Raw genomic sequence first — 18,551 nt, 5'->3', positions numbered from 1 at the left:
TAATATTTTCAGGGCTTTTTCAACTACGTGATCCTATGGCTCCAAAATAGAAACTCAACTCATTCAGCTCTGTAAAAATACCCTCCAGACTGCGAAGGCATTAGGATTACTCCATAAAGGTAAAACAGGTAAATATTTGTCCTGAACAAACACAACTGGGGTGGACCGCTGGGATTGCCCTGGCAGATGATTTCGTGGGAGATCGTTGCACAGCTGAACATGTTTTCCTGCTGTTTGGAAGCCTCCATGGCTGGGCCAGTCAGCGCCCTTGGAGGCCACAGAGGCCCGAATTGACTTGCACACATACCTTTGGGTCCAGGACGAGGCGTGGGATTCACACTGCTAGTTTCACATCACCTTCTGGAAAACGGTTGTCCCTTTTCATCTTTACCAAGGAAGGGTCATGGTTTCCTCCGAGTTCAGATTCCTGAACCGAGGGGCATTTTTGCGGTCACCCCGATCGGTGGGGGAGGGGGTGGTGGTGAGGGGAGGCCACGATCGTGCCGTTAAGAGCCTCAGCTTGGGAGGATGTCCTGTTTGCAGCCTCGGAGCCTCCCCTGTTTTACGTCGCCAAGAAAAGAGTTGCTTGTGATTGGTGGATTTTGAATGTGCTCTGGCTGAGTTTCTGGTTCAAACAAAGATCCAATCTGGACGCCCAGTAGGTGCCACCGATGAAGTCAGAAGGGCTGCCTGTGAGGAGGGCCTGAGCGCGTCCCACGGGGCCCTCCTCCCCTGTGCTGTGAGGAAGCTCAGTGGAATCCTTCCACGTCCCTCAGAGCACAGTGTGGACATCACCCATCTAGACTCGCAGGAAATCCAAGCACTGGTGGGGACGGTCTTTGGAGTCTCTGGGTTTTTGGTTTGTTTTTTTTATCAGCCCTCAGGTAACCAAGAAACCACCCATGCCTGTCTCCTTCAAACTGTTCCCAGCATCCTTTGTGAGATCCTACCCAAGTTCAGGGCTTCCTCTCCCACTGTTGACCCGGAAGTCGGCCGTTCCCCGCCCCCACGCTCACCTGCCCACACCTTTTGAGTTCTGGCAGGCCCTGCCCCTGTCTCCGTGCTGTCTTCGCCGCTCTGCTCTGCTCGGGCATTCCGGAGGCCTGCGCCCTCCCTCCTCAGACCCTCAGACCCAGCCTGCCGCTTAACCGCCACCACCAAGTGGGTGTGGAACCCCATGAGGAGAAGTGAAGTCACTTTGGGGTCTGAAGCTTTGTTTTCCCCAGTGCCTCCTGGTTCCTTCTCCTTCTTGCAACAAAAACCAGTTCTGTCTGGGATCAACGTTTTATTTGTTGTTAAAAAGAGGAGCAGTCTTGTATCTTAGGACACAGGGGGCCAAGCCACCCCCGAAAAGTCAGGGGTCCCTATGGCATTTACTCCAGAGATGACAGATGCAATTCGCATCGTGAGCCCAGCAGAGGGCGCCGTCCACCGTCCCCAGCCACACCGGGAGCATGAAAACTCCTTGCAGGGGGTGGACCAGCCGGTGGTCTTCCTTACAACTTAGCCTAGGGGGAAATGGGGGGAAATCCAGATGTCTCTGGCCCAGCCCCTTGAGATTATTGCTTAATGAGTCCCCTACGGGGCAAGCATCCTCCAGGGAGAGAGACAAGGTGGGGCCCCATCAACAGAGGGGTAAATGAAGTTTGTCCTTACTTCTGCTGTGTCCTCAACACCCCAGCTTCTGTCCGCAACACTGTCTCCTAACAAACCCAGTGCTTTCAGGGAAACCCGCAACCCAGTTTGCCTTTTCACATCTTGATGACGGACGGTTGCAAAGGGATAATGCCAGCCTTCCCTGAGGCAAATGTGGGTAATTCGACAATGGGCTGGAGGGCGGCGGTGACCGTTGCTCCTACATTTTAATTGAGCTAGCTACTTCCCTCCAGGAAGACTCAGAGCATAAACACCTTGAATTTACGGGGAGCATTTAGAAATGCGGGTAAGTTCTGGTTTCTCAAGTTTGTGTTCAACCTACGTGCTCTTTGAGGGAATCAAACCTGTTCCGGTTTTATCAGCAAAATGGGAATCTCTACCCATTTGGTGAGAGGAACCGCACTGGCATAAATGTGCGTGTTGCGTGTTTATGGTTGGGCATTTGAATGGCCAATCTCACCGGTGTCACATGCTCAGAAAGTGTCCCTTGGTCGCTGAGCACTACTCGTGCTTGAATTTAGATATGACACAAACTTAGACGGCTGACCGCACCTCTAGGAACGAATTCCAGTGACCCAAACAGGAAATAATTTTAAATAAATGAAAACCTTTTTTTCCTAAACGTTTATTTATTATTAAGAGACAGGGAGAGACAGAACACGAGCGGGGGAGGGGCAGAGGGAGGGGGAGACACAGAATCCGAAGCAGGCTCCAGGCTCCGAGCTGTCAGCACAGAGCCCGACGCGGGGCTCGAACTCACGAACCGTGAGATCGTGACCTGAGCCGAAGTCGAATCCCAACCGACTGAGCCACCCCGGCGGCCCATCTCAAAGTCTTGTATTTCTACAGTTCCTTTCAGACACAGTCACGGAATTATCTCTGTACCCCCCATGGTGGAGGCAGGTAAATCCCTACCCACCCTCATCCAAGGGACAGGGCACCCCCTGACCGTGCCGGTGGGTCCCCTGTGGAGAGTCGGGGCCTGGCTCCGTGCTCCCGACTTCTCACCCAGTGATCTCGAAATGCCAGCAAGCGGCTTCAGAGTTCATTAAGTTGGACCGAAGCTCCTGCAGCTTGCAAAGCACATTCTTTACAGCTGTTATAAAGGTCTCATTGCTCAAGGGTAATCTAGCAAAACCACCAAGCCCCCTTCACTCCCCAGGCGCTCAGAATGGCAAGGGCAATGAGAAGCGTGTAGTCATCTCCACGAGTAACTGCATCCAGCCCGGACCTGCTTGGAGAGTACGCGGAAAGTTCCAGAAAAGGGAATGGCACCTCACAAGGGGCGGTACGGGGTGGTACTCCAGAGCCCCGCGTGCTTAGGCTCCAATCTGCCCTCTCTCGCCCTACAGCCAGGAGCTGGGGACAGCCGCTGGGCCTCTCTGGGCCTCGGTCTCCTTGTCAGTTCGTAGGCACCAGCTCAGAGGGTGGCAATGAGTCCGTTGATGCAAAGCGTTCAGAACAACGCTTGGCATTCACTCATTCAGTGCCTACTATATACTAGGAACCGTACCTACAAAAATTAACAAAAGAGGCGGAAATCCCTGCCCTCACAAGTTTATATTTTGGGCGGGGGGCCTACAGGGGACTCTCTGGAAGGTTATTTGCCCCCCGTTAGGTCTGACTTTTCCCAAAGGCCACGTGTTCGCTTATACTTGGGCGCTCTCTTCCCATAGGTTTTGACTGTGGGGTGACACCTCACCGTGGCGGCATTCTGCCAGCCAGAGGCCATCGGTACACGGAATGTGCTGCCCGGAGCCCTGGGTGTCCGGGAGGAGCTCCCGCCAGGCCTGCAGGATCCCACCTGCCCGTCAGTGGAAGGACGGACTGTTTTACATCAGCAGAGTGAACTGGGTCAAAGTTTAGTCAATCACAAGTTGTGCAAGGACTTGTCGCGGCCGGTCTGCGACTCTAGGCCGCCCAGCACTCATTAACAGCTATCTGTTCAATGATTATCTCCCTTGGGGGTTGTGGTGGTAAGCCCGTCCAGAAGCACAACGGACTGGGGCCGCGATCCAAAGTCCTGCCCCTGACGTCAGAGACGAGCCTCCCCGGGTGTAGCCGAGGGGCGGGGCCCTTCTCCTCAATGGGATTTAAGGCCGGGAGGTCCGGCCTCCAAACAGCCAACACGGCCTTCCCATTGGGAACGGTTGTCCACCGGCCGGAAGCACCTCGTGGGAAACCCTTGGATCTCTCATCGAGATCATCCGAGACGGAGAAAGGTAGGTAGAGCTTTTTAATTTGCGTGTCTAAAGGTTGCGGAGCCGTCGCAAACTCATTTCCTTTTCTCCCCAGCGCTTCGACTGTCTGGTGAGGTGCCACCAAAGAGACGCGTTGAGTTTCCCTGGGGGCGTCTGTTAGGTTGTTCAAGGGGCCTGTGCTTTCTGTTTCAGGGAAGCGTCCGTGGCCCTTAGCGCAGCCCTGCAGAAATGCCTCCTCAGCTCCCCAGCAGCCTCAATTTCTCGGCCAAGGTCGTCCAGGGCACCCTAGACAGCCTGCCCCAGGCGGTGAGAGCATTCGTGGAGAGTAGCGCCAAGCTGTGCCAGCCCGACCATATCCACATCTGTGATGGCTCCGACGGCGAGAACCGGAAGCTGCTGGACCAGATGGAGGCCCAGGGGGTGATCAAGAGGCTGCGGAAATACCACAACTGGTAAGCCGGCCCCCAGCCCCGCCGTTCCCACCTAGAGACTGCAGTTTAATGACATTCATAGAGCGGCTCAGGTCGGCCGTGAGATAGCAACGTAGGGACACTCCCTGCCAACTCCATCCCTGACGAGGACGACAGCCAGACCCGCCCTCTCCTGAGAGACAAGCTCAGTCTAGTAACATCTCCTCGGCTGCGCCCCAGTTGGTGCGGTTGTCCACACGTGTGGGGCACCGTCCGTGCGTTGGGCACCTGTGAGGTGCGGGAAGGGCACGGTGCTGCACGGGACTGGTCCGTAACCCCCTGACGCCTGGCGGAAGGGAATCCCGTGCGCAGAGGCAGCGGGGGAGGGCGACACTGCCCCCTCCGTTCCTAACCAATTTTTTCAAAATTTTTGCAGCTGGCTGGCTCTCACTGACCCCAGGGATGTGGCCAGAATTGAAAGCAAGACGGTCATCATTACCCAAGAGCAAAGAGATACCGTGCCCATCCCCAAAACCGGCCCTAGCCAACTAGGTCGCTGGATGTCCGAGGAGGACTTCGAGAAAGCATTCAATGCCCGATTCCCAGGGTGCATGAAAGGTGAAGGAGACAGTTGCTTGACTGGGAAAAATCAAACAGAAGCAGAGGGCGGGTGCCGGTAGGAAGGGCGACGTCGCCGTGCTGTCGTCTGTGATGCCGGGCTCATTTCTCACCCCTCCCCCGCCCACCGGCCCCTCCAGGTCGCACCATGTACATCATCCCATTCAGCATGGGGCCGCTGGGCTCCCCTCTGTCGAAGATTGGCATCGAGCTGACAGACTCCCCCTACGTGGTGGCCAGCATGCGCATCATGACGAGGATGGGCACCCCGGTCCTGGAAGCGCTGGGTGACAGGGACTTCGTCAAGTGCCTCCATTCCGTGGGATGCCCTCTGCCTTTAAAAAGTAAGTGTACCCTTTCCGGGTCCGAAGTTGCAACGGCAAATCAGCCTCGCCTCGAGCCCTGGGCCTTTGCCCCGGGGACCCCCGGGTGGGGAGGCAGCACGCTCACCCGGGCTGTGTCCTCCTGCGCAGAGCCCCTGGTGAACAACTGGCCTTGCAACCCAGAGATGACCCTCATCGCCCACCTGCCCGACCGCAGGGAAATCATCTCCTTCGGGAGTGGGTACGGCGGGAACTCGCTCCTCGGGAAGAAGTGCTTCGCCCTCAGGATAGCCAGCCGGCTGGCTAAGGAAGAGGGGTGGCTGGCAGAACACATGCTGGTAAGTTGCAGGAAGTCGTGCACCCGCACGGCGGGGACCTGGGGGCGGGGGCGCGTGCGGAGGTCCAAATGCCCACGCATGTGCAGTTCCCATCAGGCAAGGCCAGTGTGCCCCGAGGACAGGTTTAGAAACCCCACCGAGGATTGTTAATGCCTCTTTTGAATCACTTCAAACCAGAGCTCCCTTAGACTTTTGCTCCCTTAGACTTTCTTATTTATTTATTTATTTATTTATTTTTTAAACATTTATTTATTTTTGAGACAGAGACAGAGCATGAACAGGGGAGGGGCAGAGAGAGAGGGAGACACAGAATCTGAAACAGGCTCCGGGCTCTGAGCAGTCAGCACAGAGCCCGACGCAGGGCTTGAACTCACGGACTGTGAGATCACGACCTGAGCTGAAGTCGGACGCTTAACAGACCAAGCCACCCAGGCGCCCCTAGACTTTCTTATTTAAAATGTTCGCTTTGACAGCTGAAGACATAGGTCTTGGGAACCTACCCTTTTGGGGCTTCTGGGCACTCTCCCAGGCTGAACCGCTGGCCACCGGGAGGCACCGGAGGAAGCAGATTAAGGAGGAATCTTGTCCCCAACAGATCCTGGGCATCACCAACCCCAAGGGCCAGAAGAAGTATTTCGCAGCAGCCTTTCCCAGTGCCTGTGGGAAGACCAACCTGGCCATGATGAACCCCAGCCTCCCAGGGTGGAAGATAGAGTGTGTGGGAGATGACATTGCCTGGATGAAATTTGACCGAGAAGGTGACTCTCTTAGACCTAACCGTTGACGACGATGATTGCACCTAGGTGAACTTTTGGCTTTCAAAGCGTGCCAAATTCTCCCAAGTCCACGGCATTGGGCTTTTTGAGTCTGTTCTTTCGGATCTCTCAAAGCCCTAGGAATATGTATTCTGCGGGCATTCTTTAATTTAATATAGGATCTGGGTTGAAATGGGGCCCCATATGCCGCTGCTTGTTTATACAATAAATGTGTTAAAACACTCTCGGTGGAAAACCGACGAGGAAGGAAGGGTTGTAAAAGTGTCAAAGCGGAAAATCATGCTCGGATGAGAAAAGAGGAATCTCTTCCAGGGAGGAGGAAAAAAAAAAAAAAAAAGATTTGAGGATTCGGTGCAAAGATCCGTCACGTTTTGTTTGGCGTTCATGTCTACCTTTCTGGTTGACAACCTTCCAGGTAACCTAAGGGCTATCAACCCAGAAAATGGCTTTTTCGGGGTGGCTCCTGGAACCTCTGTGAAGACCAACCCCAACGCCATCAAGACCATCCAGAAGAACACCATCTTCACTAACGTGGGCGAGACCAGCGACGGGGGCTTTTATTGGGAAGGTATCGACCAGCCGCTGGCCCCGGGCATCAGGCTCACCTCGTGGAAGAACAACGAATGGTCCCCCCAGGACGGTGAGCCCCCTCCTGGAGACCCCAGGGCCCCAGCCTCTAAGCACTACTGGTTTGGGCCAGATGCTAAGGGGCGCCTCCTCTCTTGCTGTCGCAGGGGAACCTTGCGCCCATCCCAACTCACGCTTCTGCACCCCTGCCAGCCAGTGTCCCATCATCGACCCTGCCTGGGAGTCTCCGGAAGGGGTGCCCATCGAGGGCATCATCTTCGGAGGCCGCCGACCTGCCGGTGAGTCTCTCCTTCGTTCAGGCCGGGAGCACGGGTGTGTTGGCTTCCAGAAAGCGTCCATGGAATCTCTCCTTTTTCGTGACCTCCCCAGAGGGCACCAAAGATCTCCAGCTTCCAAAAATCCAGGATAATTGGCAAGGCTGGATCCTTGACGGGCTGTGGCTCTATCTAATTAAGCTTCCCGCTGCGTGGCCTCGGTGGTGTAACTTTGACAGCGGTTTTGTGCACGTTGGCTTTGGGAGGACGAAAGCAGCTCAAGTAGAAAGATACCGTTCCTCTGTGTCTTTCCATTTTGGGAGATGCCATCGCCAGCCCAGGGGTCTGTGTCAAAGCCTTTACGGGGTGTTCCTTGTCTCCTGCTACAGGGGTCCCTCTGGTCTACGAAGCTCTCACCTGGCAGCATGGAGTGTTTGTGGGGGCGGCGATGCGATCGGAGGCCACAGCAGCCGCGGAACACAAAGGTAAATCTGAGTGAACAACTCAAACCTCAGACCAGAGGGACTGGTGTGGTCCCTGTCTCCACGTGCTCAGGCCAACGATAAATGGCGCCAGTATTGTCCCATAAGAGCATGATTGACCAGCGGGATCCCCCTCTCTGTTCATAGGCAAGGTCATCATGCACGACCCCTTTGCCATGCGGCCTTTCTTTGGCTACAACTTTGGCAAATACCTGGCCCACTGGCTCAGCATGGCCCAGCGCCCAGCAGCCAAGCTGCCCAAGATCTTCCACGTCAACTGGTTCCGGAAAGACGACGAAGGCAAATTTCTCTGGCCGGGCTTCGGGGAGAACTCCAGGGTGCTAGAATGGATGTTCAACCGGATCAACGGGGAAGCGGGTGCCAAGCTCACGCCCATAGGCTACATCCCTGAGGACGGCGCCCTGAACCTGAAAGGCCTGGGGGACGTCAACGTGAAGGAGCTCTTCGACATCCCCAAGGGGTTCTGGGAGAAGGAGGTGAAGGACATCCAGAAGTACTTGGAGGAGCAAGTTAACACCGACCTGCCCTACGAGATCGAGAGAGAGGTCCTTGCCCTGAAGCAAAGGATCAGCCAGATGTAATCAGACCCGAGAGCTTTCCTTTTGAGAGCAGCCCCCTTTGCAATGCAACCGGGAGCAAGAGAGAGTGGGATTTTCTCAGTGGGCACCACCCATACCACTGCCATGACCACGCCGATGGGCCGATTCAAAAGACACACGGTAATTTTTCAGATAAGACCACAAAGTACGGGCTGGTAACTGTGGGATCGGGAAGGGAAATCTCAGCAGGTCTCCAAAATTCACTATCCAGTGCACGTTGGTTCAACCCTGAGGACACCAGGCATTCAGTCTTTCCTGTTTTTATCTCTTTAGCTGTGTCAGTTAGCTGGAATGCACGGAGAAAACTACTTGAGCTGTGTGTGTGTGTGTGTGTGTGTGTGTATTTCTTGTTATCTGAGATGTATATAATACCTTTGGAAAAATCGCGGGCAAGATTACCTACTAGTTGTGGCTAGAAAGAAATGCTGCTTTGTTATTAATATGCACGTTTAAATTATTTTTATATACCCCTGGTTACGTACCTTCACGTGATTTCAATGTTTTCCCCTAACACTTCTTGGAAAAATCACAAAATAAACTTTTATAGAAAAGATGGATTCATTCACTTGGTGTTTCTGATCTGAACGACCAAGAAGCGAGGACTCCCTGGTGAAACACGTTGGGGTCCGAATCCCCTCCAAAGGAGGTGGGGACATCAGGATCATCCCTGGGGAGGGAGGGAGCTGGGGGCGGGGGGAGGGAGGGGACAGAAAGGAACCAGTTAGGAGAGATGAGCAAAGAAGAAGTCACCCACAGGTGGCAGAGTATCACGCTTGGGGCTTTCTGAATTAACCCCCAGACAGTATCTAGGAGCCACTGACCAGTGGGTTTCAACACTGCAAGCCTTGGAGTGAATGGTAGGCCTTGTGTAACTGAGTGGGAGAGTTTAAAACGTGCTTCCTGGCAAAACTTTGGGTCTGGGGGTTCAGCCTTCCCCGTTACACTGAGGCCAATTTCACGCACTTTTGTCACTACACTCCTGTCGACCAACACTTTTCTCAACTGTCATCCACAAGGGAGGAGAGTAGGGAGAAAGCCGAGGGGAGCTCTGTGGCACAAGCGTTAATTGAGCACCTTCTGTATACCGAGCAGCGTGCCCACAGCGGGCCACCCTGAGGAGAGCGGGTGGTGTGGTTTGGCCTCAAGCCCCTCCCCGCCCCCCCTCCCCCACCCCCAGACTCGGGGTTGGCGGCATTTCCTGGGGGGTCAGGAACGATGCAGACCCGAAGCTGGATTGGCACCTGCACAGCACACGTGCGTTGTGCAGGCAAACGCAGCACCCTGCACCTGCCGTCCCCCTCCCAGGGCGCAGCTGGTTAGAGTGACTTCACCCCTCTGAGGGTCCCGTCGGAGCTGGGAGATGGCAACCAGAGTTTTCTTTCCCTTTAAAGAGCTGAGAGCTGGCCCGGCCCTCCCAACAAAGTGTCATATTGCGATACCAAAGCCACGGATGGGGAAAAAAAACCCCACTTCATGGAATTAAGTGTCATCTGCTGTATTCATTTAAGTCAGTGGCTTTCAAGCTTGTTTTTTCTTTTCGCTACAGAACCCTTGCTTGACGCGCGCTCTGACTCAGACCCCGAACGCTGGAGGGAGACAAAGCAAGGGAGCGTCCACCCCCGGGTTGGGGGTTGGGGGGGAAGCTGGGACCCAGGTTCCCGGCTTCTGTTTCCCTGCCCGCCTGGTGGCCTCTGAGGCAGTTCCCTGGACCCCCGAGAGGGGCTGACACGTACAGGGGGGCGTCTTTGTGAAGACGTGTGTCCTGGGCCCCAGGGTCCTGTCCTAGGCCCCCAGCAGGCCTCTGGTTTTGTGGCCAAGCTGGCCCTCCTGGAAGTTTTTATGCTCCTGCACGGCATCACCCACGTGCCCCGGGGACTGGCATGTGAACCTGTTCCCGCCAGGCCCTGGAAGCCTGGGGATCAGCCTAGAGGAAATGCCTTAAAGAGAATAGAGGTTTTCAGGGGACCACAAGGACTCAACAGTTGCCACTGGCCCTTGACTTGTTTTCCCCAAACGGCCAAGCAAGTGCTGCGTCCACCTCCAGGTCCTGGTTTCTAGGCCGGGAGCTCTGGCTGTCGTGGTCAGGATGCTGTGACCTTACTTGCCAATGTCATCTTGCGGTGCCCCAGTCCCTGCGGGGCGGAAAGACAGGCAGACCGGGCCAAGTCGGTTTCGAGGTGCTGATTGCTGCTCAGTCCTCCCCCGGCACGCAGGAGCCCAGACCCCCGCTGGGGCCGATGTCTTCCGCCGGAATCTACCACAGGGGCTGTCCCCCGACTGGCACGCGTCTCGGGGGCTGTGCTGGAGTCTGGGTTAAAGACCGGAACACGGTAGGTACACAGCAAACACTGAGGTGGGACAATAGACCTGCCTTTGAGCTCCCTGGAGGCACCCGAGGACCACGTGGCAGGTGGGCGGGGGCTGGGGTGCTAGGCAGGGGCACATTTGGGGGTCGGCGGTTACAGGTCTCGTTCTTCTTGCTTTCTCTCCTCAGGCCCACCCTAACCCGGAGCCCCCGGGGTGCCACGCGGCCTGTCCCTTCCAGAGCTTTAAGACCACCAGGCACAGGCCCCAGAGGGCTCCCTTGGCCCGCTCCCCTGCAGAGGGCACCGGATCAGTGACCTTGGCCGTCACGGTCAGCAGTTGCAGTAAATAGGGCACCAGGTTCCCTCATCCATGGGAAAGGGCCTGCCTCCGCCACGGCCGCCCCACCCTCCCACCTTCCCGCCCGGGGGTAGTAAACACTGATGACTTTGGACCCGTCCCAGCTCTGCCTCTGGCCAGCAGTGTCACCCAAAGTGACCCTCACCTGTGTCATGGGACAATAGCACCCCCTCTGGGGGCCGATGAGGATAAGACAAAATAGCCCAGCTCCGGACTCGGGGGTCCAGAGAGTCTGGATGTGAGTCCCCACTACACCCCTTCCTAGCAGCATACTCTCAAGTGATTGCACAAAACGCTGAGCCTCAGTTTCCCCAGCTGTTAAATGGGCATAATAACCGTAACTTGTCAGGGGGTTGGGAAGGTCAGACGGGATGCTGTGAGCAAGGCATCTGGCACCCAGCGGGGACACGTTTGCTCTGTCCCGGGCCTTCCGTGCGGCTGTGTTGGCACAACAGGTGGGCGGGGAGCTCACTGCCCCCCACGGCAGCTGGCCCCTGATGCCCAGCCCTGGGCTGGCTCCAGGCAGAGCTATCTCTGGGAGGAACACAGGGCAGCTGGGGGGCAGGATGGGGGAGCGCACAGTGACCCAAGCAGCCCTCACACAAGGTCAAGGACACGCAGTCACCCAGACCAAGGTGGAGAGAGGATTAGCCCTACACTGCCCTCAGGGCTGACCTTCAACACAGCCGGGCTGAGCCTAGAAGCTGAAATCACCCCACCCGGCCCCTTGACTGCCTCCGGCTCACCCATCCTGGGATGGTGCGACCCCCAGACCTTCCCACCCCGCCGAGGGGCTCCCAGACCTGGGTCTGGATTTCTCTCTGGTCATTGCCCCCGCCGGTGGGACCCGTCCTCCCCCAGTGCTGACGCCCTAATGCTACACAAACTCTCCCCCAGAGCTCTGCTGCTGGCCGGGAGCGGGGCAGGGGCAGAGGATCCCCTCGAGCTGAGAAAACCCTGAGTCAGCTGACCCCATCCCAGTGAACTACCAGAAAGCTTCCTCCTCGGGGTGAAAAGGGAACTTGAGACGGAGACGAAGTCCAGAGGGAGTAAAATAAAGAACGTGACTTTTTTCTGCTTTTTCTCAAGTTTCGCCTCGTGTTTTCCCACCCGGACTCGGACAGCAAGCTGAGCACAGGGGGCCCCTTGAGAGAGGTGCCACACACGGGTTCTTTCAGGACGGCTCTGCGGATGACAGGATGTGACGGGTGCACTATGGACGTGGCTCTGATCCTTACAGGGCTGGTCCCCGCACAGTGTTCTCTCTGCCATCCGTGCCCCCCCCCCCCAGCAGTGGGACAGAGCCCCGAGGTTTCTCTGGTGCCACAGAGCCGGGATTTGGGGCTGCCGCAGATCACCAACGGACGTCACCGGTCTGCACAGTAGCACCGTGGCGGGGCCACGAACACGTTGGCTTTGCTGACACCTGTCACCGTGTCTGCACGGACGCTCGTTCCTGGGGGCTTGCTTGTCTGCCACCTGCTCGGTGCCGTGCGGCACCCTGGTAATGGGGCATGTAAATGTGTGAATGCATGCCGGGCTCGTCAGCCTGCTCGGCAGAACCTTTCTCCAGGCGAGGCAATTTGCAGCAAAATATGCTGTAAATATTTGCTCAGCCCAGGAAAATGACTTTAATTGCATAATTAAACTCGTGGTAGGTGCTTCTTCCGGACAAAACGACTGGGGAGAAGCTGAGACCACAGCTGTCCCTCTGAGTGCGTTGAAGACAGGGACTAAACGTCGGTTTGCAAACATTTGGCTCTGCACACACCCCCCCCCCCCCACCCCGCTCCTTTATGCGATGGGGGTTTTGAGAACAGTCAGGGTGGATGAAGGAAGGGGCTTGGAGGCTATTGGAGAGAGGAGGGAGAGGAAAAGTTCCCCAAATCAGAGAACCAACAGAGAAGGTACCCCCAGGCCCCCCGGACAGGAAGTGCACTGTATTTTCCAAAAGTTCAAGTGAGCATCCCACCTCCCACGGAAAGCTGGTAACTCGAGCAAATGATCGATTCACTTAATTGGAAAAAAAATAAGCAGACTGAAAGAAGTTTGTTCTAGAAGAAAATAGTGCCTCCCAACCACTGATGAAAACCCAGCATTCTTTGCTAAAGTAACCACATCAATTCAACGCTAAGTGAAAGATGCCCCCCACGAAAGACATGGCCAGTGATTGATTCTGTTTATAGCAAATGTCCAGCACAGGCGAATCCACAGGGATAGAAATTAGGTTTGTGTTTGCCTGGGGCCAGGCAGGGGGAGGCATCGAGGAACGAGGAGGGATCGCTAACAGGTACGGGCTTTGTTTTCGGGGTGCCGAAGATTCTCAAATGAGATTTCCACGAAGGTTGCAGATCCTGTGACTATGTTAAAAACCGTGGAATTGTACGTTTCAAGTGGACGCATTTTCTGGTACGTGAGTTACAGCTCAAAAAGTGGTTTTTTTTAAAAAAAGAATACACTCAACGAAAACAGAGGTGTCTCTTAACTCACCTTAGAAACGTGTTGTCTGCCAGAGGCTCTGAGTCGGAGGCCCACGCTCACCTTGTCAAAAGGGGACACGAACGAGGAAGAGGGAGGCAGGGTGGCGGGAAGAGCCCGGGCGGATTCCGAGAAATTGGGAAAAAAAGGACAGACTGTTTTTATTATGGGGTTCAATGTCATTTAATGCCAGGCCCGTGAACCTCTCCCAGTTATCACGGGCACCATAAGAATCGTTTCTTTCACCGACTTCCAGGAGAGAGGGCCAGAGGACAGAAGCCTGACAAAGCCATGAGGCCAGCAGGTGGCAGTGCTGGGACCACCAGGAGCCTCGGATTCCAGGCCGGCTTGCGTTGGCATTGAGTCCAAGGCCTTAACCGCAAACTTTGGCACAGAGAAGAACCCCGGAGTCGGGAGACCCGAGACCATCCCAGCTCTGAGAGCGGATCAGGAAACCCACCCAAACTGGCTTGGCAATGGGAGGGAGGGTTTGGCTCATGTCACCACATCAGGGAGGGTCTAGGCACAGGTGTTCCTCTGAACACTTAGGGCTCCAACCCTGCAGGAGGGTCCACTTTCCTCCCCCCTCCCCCCCGCCACCCCCTGTAGCAGAAGGGGGTCACGAAACCAGTACCCGCTGCAGCCACTAGAATCCTGGGACGGTCCCTTCCTCTCTGACAGCTCCCCCCCCACCCTGCACAGGAGGGCCCTGCCTTGCCCCCTGGAAGCCTTGCCTCCTCCAACCTGTCATGGAGCTGGGGCCTGGTGGCTCTTCGGAGGGACCCTAAACTTGGGGTTTAGGGAGCCCAGGTCCAGGTGTGGGGAGAAGGACAAGGCGGAGAGGACGAGAGGCCCTGGGGGGCATGAAGAACACGGTCGGCCCACAGAGAGTTCACCCGAAGCCCCTGAGCTGGCCTGCGGTCCCACCCCGGGAACGCCCCCCGCTCCCTGTTCACGCTCGATCGCACCATCCGCCCCTCACATGCTGCTCAACGCGGCCAATGCCAAGTCCCCGGGAAGGATGGAGTGACACCAGACACTCAAACTTACCGGCGCCCCCCCAGCCCCCCTCCCCCCTCCGTCTCCCCGCGGGCCACGGAAGGGGGGCGGGAACTCCCAGCCTGTAGCTGGTTTCGTCTTCGAGGACACGGGCAAAAGCCGAGGCGGGGAGTTGAGAGGAGCCCTCGGCATCCCCCGGGAAGACGAAGGGGACCCACTCAGGGGCCCAGGGGCGGCTCCAGGACCACAGCAGCTACAAACCACCCAGCGGCTGGAAGCCTTGGCTGCCATCCAAGCACTGACCCCTGCAGGGTTCAAGGCTGCTCTTTGGGTCTGGGTGAACACAGCTCGCCCTACCCAGTGGGAGCCCCTGGCTCACGGTGGAGTTCTCTCTGCCAGGGGCTGAGGGGCACGCACCCCCCGGCCGCCCAAAATGGCCCCGGGGGACGGGTCTCTCCAGGTTTGAGCCTCCAGGCTGAGCACGGCCCCCGGGGTTAACATAAACCTTCCTCCCCTCAGTGAGTAAAACTCCCTGCTGCTCCCCCCGCGCCCCCCCCCAGGTGAACTCCAGTCTGGCCTCGGCGGGCACAGAGGCTGCGGCGGTCTCAGGCCTCAGCGAGGGCTGCGTCACCACCAAGAGCAGAGACCAGGGGCACCAGAGGTCCCGGTGACTCATCAGGCAGCTGCTGTCCCGTTACGTAAAGCAGAGCTCAGAGCCATTAGCCGATAGGAGATGAAATTTACATTTTGAATTAACTTGGATCATCAGAACGCTTCCTCTCGACCCAGGGAAATTAAACATCAAGTCGGAGGGGCTGTGGGCTGGGGAGGCAGAGGCCCAGCCAAGCATGCCAGGTTGGCTTTCGGTTTTTCTTTTCTTTTCTTTTCTTTCTTTTTTTTTTTCAACAGGCTGCAGGCAAAAGGGGACAGGAGGACACTACCGCAAAGTCAGCCTCGGAGGCAGAGGGAGATGGAAAGTGGAGATACTCTTTCGCTCTTTTTCCCTGGACAGAAGCACAATAGACCTGCGTGGCAGAATTAAATTCTGACCTGTCTGGTTTCCTCCGTCTCTTCCTCCTCGAATAGTGGTTATTTATTGAGCACTTATTATGTTCTGGCACTTAGCTGAACGCTTTGGAGATAAGGCAGAGTGAATCTGTCTTCCCCTTGCCCCCGCTTCCTGATTCCCCCCCCCCCCCCCCCCCCCCCCCCCCCCCGCCGCCACCCGTATCCCTCGTGGGGAGGCAGCTGGAGGGAAGAAGTAAAGAGACGGTTTTATTAACAATCAAGGCTCCCCGAGTTTTGTTAGGAAATTTGTTAGTTTTTCAGACGCACTGCTCAGGAATGAGAGGCCCCAAAGTCCCGTCTGGCAACCAAGCTGCCAGCTGCCGGAAGCCCACTGCCCTCCCCCCGGTGTGTGTGAAGGGCCCTCCCTGGGGTTTGCACCGTCCTCTCTCCCGGCTGCCCGCGAGAGTCTGCATGGCTGTCCAAGTCAGAATAGCCCTCGCAGGCTGGGGTGAAGACAGCCGGCAAGCTGGAGATGTTGGCACCTTCCCGTGGCCTCTGGGTGTGTCTGTGACGGGCATCTCGCAGGATTGGTCCTTCCTGGAAAGAGACGGTATTCGCATGTCCTTCTAGCTTCGCGCTGTCCCTCACCGCCACCCTCCCCCCAACAGCCCCTTGGGGTAGGTCCCTGATCTATAGGGCCTTCCTGGATTCGGGGGCGGATTGATCCCCAGGACAGGCTTATCACTCAAGTTGCCTTGGGTTGACTTGCTCCAATCTGAGGTCCTTCACTTCCCGAACCCAGATGGGTCAGAGGAAGTTCAGCCTCCCCTGGGCCATGGGTGCTGGTTCTCGTAGGGAGGCATGTGCCCCGGGCCCCTCTATGGTGTGGGTTCTGTCACGGCGCAAACATGGGAGCGAGACCGGAGGCCGGAGGCTGGGCTGCTCACTGCTCACCGGAGGGTCGGTTTTTCCTGCTGTCGAATATGAGAGACTGTACTCCCGATGAGCGAAATGCCTATGCAGCTCCCGGCTGGCCAGGCCTCCCTAGAATGGCAGGCTTCCAAAATCAATCCGTCACTTTCCAATGAATAGTTATTGAACGCCCTCTGACTGCCTCACATTTAGAGCCGGCCCAAGTGCTTAGGTGAGCTGATCAGGACTGTCCTTCCTAATGAATTGGTCCCACAGGAGCCTCTGTCCTTTTCCCAGGGTCACTGAAAAACTTCAAGCCTCCAGTTATCAGGAGCGCTGTTTCCTGTGACCAAGAATCCACAGGCGTGCTTTTCGCCCCGTCCAGAATTCCTGGATGGCCAGCCTCCTGGTCCACCCCCCAGACTTTGTAATTCTGCCTGGGCAGCCGGGCACGTTTGCATTTGCCTCCCTCCCTCCTCCCTCCTTTTTTCCATCCATCAACCCAGCCCCTTATCCTTCTGCTTAACTATCTGTTCCTACGCCCTCCAACCATCTAGGCCTCCACACGTCCTCATCCACCCAATGGACCACCCACCCTCCACTTAGGGGCTCATCTGGCCTCCGTAGGGTCCATTAGACATAAACTCTGCAGCCGCCCTCGATCCATCCTTCCATCTTCTCAAGGTAACGCAGCCACCAAGCTGTGAGGGTCGGAATCTGAATGAGCTCTGCCTCATGTTTCCACTCTACCCTGCACCTCCAAGACAAAGTAATGGCTAAGCCTCACAGAGCAGAAACACTGGATGGCTCCCAGAGGTGTGGACACATTGCCATAAAGGTTCAGAGGAAGCAGCATTTGAGCAGTGCTCACGACATGAAGTCAAATTTGGAAAGCCGGGATCTAAAGGGCAAAATAGAGGGGTTCCAGAGGGACTCGGTGGGGGGAGGGTGTGGACAAGGGTCAAGGTGGGTGGAGGGTGGAATGTTGGGGGACGGGTGCACTGCGACTAGGGGGTAGGTGCCATCTAGACGGTCGGGGGCTGAGCGGATGGAAGTGTGGCTTGGTCAGAGCAAAGCGTGTGGATGGCGGGAAGAGGGCCGCCCCCAGGCTGGAGCAGATTATGGAAAGCCAGGTCGTGCACCTGAGCTGGGATTCATTTTGTTAGTGCAGGGGGGAGAGGAGACGGGAAGCTGATGATAGAAAGTTTGCAGTGGGAGAAGCCACGACCCGGAGCAGACCTTGAACTTATTTGCTTTGGGGTGCTGGCTGGTGCCATCCTCCTCGGCCTGGGGAGATGGGCCCAGACCCATCTGCTGGCCCAGGGCTCTCCCCGTCAAGCCCACATGGCAGAACTCGGCCAACAGGGATCTTGAACGACCCGAGTCCAGAACACGGGTTGGCGTCGGGAGCGGGACTGACCGTGGGCTTGCAAAATGCCGCTGTCCGTGGTCATTCCATAATGGTCATTGCAGTCCCTGCCTACATCCACCAAGAACAAAATGGCACAGGAAATTGAACAGCTTCCCAGGGTCTTGCCTCTGGCAGGGGAGAAATCTAGGTCTTTTATGGTTTCAGACATAAGTGCTGGCCTGCTGCTATGCTAAAAATTTCAGCATCCGAAAAGTTCCAAGCTAATTTTCAGGGGGGAAATTAGGGGAGAAGTGTCTTTTAAAACTCAGAGAATCTTGTGTTTAAAAACTTGGTTGCCAGGGAAACTCTTTCTCCAATACTTCCTTGCCACTATGTTATAAATGAAACCCCCTAACTGAAGGGTAATTAAGGTAATTGGTAACGCTGCTTGCAGAGAGAGAATGTGGCACAGCAGTTGGGGGGGAAAGGGGCCCCCAACTTTTTAGGGCACACACACCCCTGAGCCCTGGGGAAGCTGGGCTCATTACTGCACACAGGGGGCTTGATGGCACCTTTGGAGGAGAATATAAGCCAGGGAACAGCTGCACGCTGTGTTCTGTGAAAGGCCAAGCAAGTGATTGCTGAAAGGAAATCTTAAATGTCATGCTGCTACCCCGTTGGCTTCGAATAGGTGAAAAGCTCCGTGAGTCAGCTAATGAGCAGATTGTGAAGGCCGCAGTGTTCCGGCCCCCTGTGGCCGTGTTAATGTATGTGGTACCAGGCAGGAGCTGAAGCAATTGTTATCTGCCACCTTCGGGAGGGAGGCAATTTAGCATTTAGTTTTTGGTCCCAGCCATCCAGCAATCCATCTGT

General features: G+C 56.2%; 1 protein-coding gene across 1 annotated transcript; it reads left to right on the top strand.

Annotated features, from left to right (window-relative positions):
* The first annotated feature begins 3,644 nt into the window (after positions 1-3,644).
* On the top strand, positions 3,645-8,669 carry PCK1 (phosphoenolpyruvate carboxykinase 1). Its single transcript, XM_049650576.1, has 9 exons — positions 3,645-4,309; positions 4,704-4,885; positions 5,026-5,229; positions 5,359-5,546; positions 6,142-6,304; positions 6,738-6,962; positions 7,057-7,188; positions 7,554-7,649; positions 7,794-8,669. Exons 1-9 carry the CDS (start codon positions 4,086-4,088, stop codon positions 8,246-8,248), a joined length of 1,869 nt encoding a protein of 622 aa, XP_049506533.1. The 5' UTR covers positions 3,645-4,085; the 3' UTR covers positions 8,249-8,669.
* The last annotated feature ends 9,882 nt before the right edge of the window (positions 8,670-18,551 follow it).

This window comes from Panthera uncia (genome assembly GCF_023721935.1).
Source record: "Panthera uncia isolate 11264 chromosome A3 unlocalized genomic scaffold, Puncia_PCG_1.0 HiC_scaffold_11, whole genome shotgun sequence".
In the NCBI taxonomy this organism is placed as follows: domain Eukaryota; kingdom Metazoa; phylum Chordata; class Mammalia; order Carnivora; family Felidae; genus Panthera; species Panthera uncia.
The sequence above is the reverse complement of the archived record's forward strand: the minus strand, read 5'-3'. Positions and strand labels throughout refer to the sequence as shown.